The 4602-nt window shown below is 41.2% G+C and overlaps 1 protein-coding gene across 1 annotated transcript; it reads left to right on the plus strand.

The window, feature by feature from the left end:
- The first annotated feature begins 2637 nt into the window (after positions 1–2637).
- LOC104603000 (putative carboxylesterase 6) lies at positions 2638–4359 on the plus strand. The gene has a single exon (XM_010266892.3). It carries the CDS (start codon positions 2970–2972, stop codon positions 4005–4007), a length of 1038 nt encoding a protein of 345 aa, XP_010265194.1. The 5' UTR covers positions 2638–2969; the 3' UTR covers positions 4008–4359.
- The last annotated feature ends 243 nt before the right edge of the window (positions 4360–4602 follow it).

Consider the following 4602-nt stretch of genomic DNA (forward strand, 5'->3'; position numbering starts at 1 on the left):
ACCCATCATCATGCTGAATTTGTTAAAGAATGTAAGGATACTCATGAAATACATTTGTTAGTAATAAAAGGAGAAGATGTTAATGATGAAAATGCAATTCCAGCTGAAATACAGGGACTACTGGATGAATTTAATGATGTAGTTCCAGAGGAGTTATCAAATGAACTCCCTCCCATGAGAGATATACAGCACCATATTGATTTTGTTCCAGGTGCTAGTCTACATAACCTCCCACATTACAGGATGAGTCCAAAATAGAATGAAATCTTACGGGAAAAGGTAGAAGAATTATTGAAAAAGGGATACATTCAAATCAGCATGAGTCCTTGTGCAGTACCTGCCTTACTTACACCTAAGAAGGATGGCAGTTGGAGAATGTGTGTCGACAACAGGGCCATTAACAAGATTACTATTAGGTACAAATTTCCCATTCCTAGGCTGGACGACATGCTAGACCAACTGAGCGGAGCTGTAGTCTTCTCAAAAATAGATCTCAGGAGTGGATATCATCAAATCAGGATCTGCCCCGGAGATGAATGGAAGACAGCCTTCAAGACTAGAGATGGCTTGTTCGAGTGGTTAGTCATGCCCTTTGGACTAACCAACGCACCCAGCACTTTCATGAGGCTGATGAACCAGGTATTGCGCCCCTTCATTGGTAAATTTGTGGTAGTCTATTTTGATGATATTTTGATATACAGCAAATCTATCACTGAGCATGTGGGGCATATTAGGGAGGTCCTGAAAACATTGAGGGAAAATAAATTATATGCTAATTTGAAGAAATGCATCTTTATAAATGATAATTTATTATTCCTGGGATTTATTATAAGCAAGGATGGTGTAGAAGTAGATGAGGAAAAAGTGAAATCCATTAGGGAGTGGCCGACCCCATCTACTGTCATAGATGTCAGGCGATTTCATGGGTTGGCAACCTTCTATAGGCGCTTTATTAAGAATTTTAGTAGTATCATGGCTCCCATTACTGAATGCTTGAAAAATGGTAAATTTCAATGGGGAGAAGAACAAGAGCAAAGTTTTGCTCTCATAAAAGAAAAATTATGTATTGCTCCTGTTCTTGCCTTGCCAGACTTTAATAAATTATTTGAAGTTGAATGTGATGCCAGTGGAGTTGGCATAGGGGCTGTATTGTCCCAAGAAAAAAGACCCATTGCTTTCTTCAGTGAAAAACTATGTGAAACCAGGAGAAAGTGGTCTACTTATGACAAGGAGTTCTATGCTGTGGTTAGAGCCTTGAAGACATGGGACAGATCTGGGTAGATTTTAATCATAATTTTCCTTTTCTTTTCCTTGAATTCCGATGTAATTGGGTGCCTACCTAAAGACTAAAGTTGAGCTGGATTATGTTGACTCTAATTCATCCAGAACTGAAATTAAATTATTAGTATGCAAAAGTTTTTCCACTTAAAATACATCTAATTTAAACCGCACATTAATGTTTGCAATTTCTGATGAAATGAAGCCTGAATGATTGGTACCTCTTTAGATGAGCAAAAGACAGAGAGTTGTGTCATGTTTAGTGGCTGGATAAGTTAAAGGAGGCTGAGAAATAGAATCATTTTATTCAATTATTTGTTAATATCTGGAAGCACAAATGGATGTCGAAAAACAGATTCGTTGCACAAATGGATGTCAAGATCTTCATTAATGAATTTATTTTTGGTTTTGGGGTGTGTTTAGTTGGATATGAAATAAGGGAAAATGGATGATTTTTTTCGTCAGAAATGTTCTAAGGAGGCCCATCACAAGAAAGCCCATCTCACCCCTAGGGGCAGCAGCTCTAGGATAAGGATAAGGCAAGAAGTCAAGATAGAGAAGGAGCCAAGAACCCAAGATTATCAAGATTAGTCCAAGAAAGATAAGCAAGAACAACTCAAGACTCCCAAGACTATCAAGATTAGCAAGACTCCAAGCATCATCAAGATTTCCAAAGATTTCCTAGATTCAAGCATAGAGGACTACCAAGGAGATCGGACGGTGGAAGATCAAGTCCAAGAATTCCAAGAGGGTTCGACCTTATCAAGACAGCCCAAGAGATCAAGATCAAGATCAAGATTCATGTTTCTTTTACAATTTCTAAATGTATTATAAATACTGCTATTTTCCAGAATTATTCATCAATTCATACTGCAGATTTTCAGAGTTTCTTCAAGTTCTCTTCTTTGAGTTTTCGCCACCTTTTCTCTCTCCTAGAGAATTCGGTGTTCTTCGTTAGAAGCTAGCGATCGCCGGTGCTTGCATAGCCAGCTCCGGTTTTCCATTGCTTCCACGCTGCGTCATGTTCAATCGGAAAATTAATCATATTTCAGCAAGAAATTAATTCTCTCTCTATATATATAGGAGTTTCTGCAACTCTTGGAAATTAAACTTCGCCCCATAGAAACTAATGATGGAACCCATGAAAATTCATTTAATTTTTCCTTCATTTCCATGAAGAATCTAATCTATAATTATTAGCTTATGCTTTGAATTTTCAATGGAGAGGTTCAATTCCATGTGACTTCCTAGATGTGCCCCTTTGTAAGATGGACTATTATTCCACAAAGCCATGCATATACTATGCATCCATGATATATGATATCATCACAAGATGGGGCTAGTCGCTAAAGTAGGTCATGAAACGTGACTTAGTGTGTCAACATATATTGTTTTCAGAATGGTTACTATCAATTGGGTAAAAGCGTTGAACAATGGGAACAAATAGAGAGGGCTGGAATCCAGTAAAGAGAAGGGGGATGGAACTCTTCATTCTTCACTAACTTTCGGCTTGGCTTATCTCTTCTCTCAAGCTAGCTACCTCCATATAAGGAGATCTCCAGGGCCAAGAGGGGTCACACAGCATTTGCACTACTTCAAGCTAGACAAGCCACAGCTAGCCATAGTGATCGAAAAGCATCGATCGATCGATCATTTTTCCTCTTTCCACAATTCATAGCAAGAAAAGAAGAATGGCCACCATTTCTCTCGATCCCAGGCTGAACCTCTCCATTGCAAAGGACCATCGCCAACACGGAGTTGTCACAGATGAGATTGAAGGGATCATCAGAGTGTACAAGGACGGGCACGTGGAGCGTCCTCCGATCGTCCCAAATGTTGTATGCACAGTGGCTTCAGAGCCCGACGTGGCATCTAGAGATGTAGCGATCAACAAAATCACTAACGTGTGGGCTCGATTCTATGTGCCCAGATGCCAGCAGGGGAAGCTACCCTTCCTTGTTTACTTCCATGGCGGTGGATTCTGCGTAGGCTCGGCCGCCTGGAAGTGCTACCATGAATTCCTGGCGAAACTAGCAGCCAGAGCCGGCTGCTTGATTATGTCCGTCAATTTCCGATCGGCACCCGAGAATCGTCTCCCGGCCGCCTACGAGGACGGCTGTAATGCCGTGCTGTGGGCCAAACAACAAGCGCTGAACGGGTCTAATGACCAAAGGTGGTGGTGGAGCCAGTGCAACTTTACGAAAGTGTTCCTCGCTGGCGATAGTGCTGGAGCCAACATAGCGCACAATGTGGCCATCCGGCTGGGTTCCCTCGAATTATCCGAGGCTGTACCGAAACAATTCTGTCTCAAGGGGACTATACTCATACAGCCATTCTTCGGTGGAGAGGCAAGGACTCATTCAGAGATAAATACAGCACAATCCTCTAGCTCGGCGCTGAGCTTGGCAGCCTCGGACGTTTACTGGCGATTATCTCTGCCCGTGGGAGCCAACCGCGATCATCCTTGGTGCAACCCTCTTTCCAAAAGCTCGACCAAATTGGAGGCCCTGAAACTCCCCCCAGAAACCTTGGTTTGCATCTCAGAGATGGATATACTGAAGGACAGAAACCTGGAATTCTGCACCGCAATGGCCCGCGCCGGTCATAACGTGGAGCAGCTGATATGCAAGGGTGTAGGCCATGCTTTTCAAATTCTGCACAACTCTCACTTCTCCCAGGCTCGAACCCATGAAATGATCTCTCGTATCAGTGCCTTCATCAACCGGTGACAACCGACCCATGATTTGTTAACCTTTTTTTTAAATCTATATAGGCGTCTGTTGTGTAGATTCTTTAGGTCGAATGTTTGTATGTAGTATCTACACCCGAATATGGAGAATTTTCAAGAGAGAAGAAAGAGGTGGAGAGAATCAAGCTCTTGACAACCCAATAACAAACAATTGCCAAGGAGTTGAAACTTGAAAAGAGACCCGTAAAGTTGTGCTTTCTCTTCAGTTCACAATGGATTCCAATCTCTTTTCCTTCTTCTTTTTCCTTCTTTTCCATGGACGGATCCTTTGAGATCTTATCTGAAAATAAGACCAATTGTACAAAGATGGTGTCCGGCTAACTTTTGACCAACTCTCTCTGTCGTGTTACAGGACTACTTGTGTGATACATAAAAGGAATCTAATACGGGTCACATTGATCAAATTAAAGCATCAATCTTACCCAGCAAAAACATTAAGGTTCAATTAATGGTTAGTATCAGATAAAACTGATGCAAATTAAAAAAGAAATAAATTCATCCATCAAGACTGATCGTAGAACTTAATTACTGTCATTTATTCTCGATCAGAAAATTATTATAAAAGCATGGATTAT

The sequence above is a fragment of the Nelumbo nucifera genome, chromosome 4, assembly GCF_055504915.1.
Source record: "Nelumbo nucifera cultivar China Antique chromosome 4, China Antique-T2T, whole genome shotgun sequence".
NCBI classification, from domain to species: domain Eukaryota; kingdom Viridiplantae; phylum Streptophyta; class Magnoliopsida; order Proteales; family Nelumbonaceae; genus Nelumbo; species Nelumbo nucifera.

Coding starts and splice junctions, on each gene's coding strand:
- LOC104603000 (XM_010266892.3), top strand. CDS start 2,970: ATGGCCACCATTTCTCTCGATCCCAGGCTGAACCTCTCCATTGCAAAG.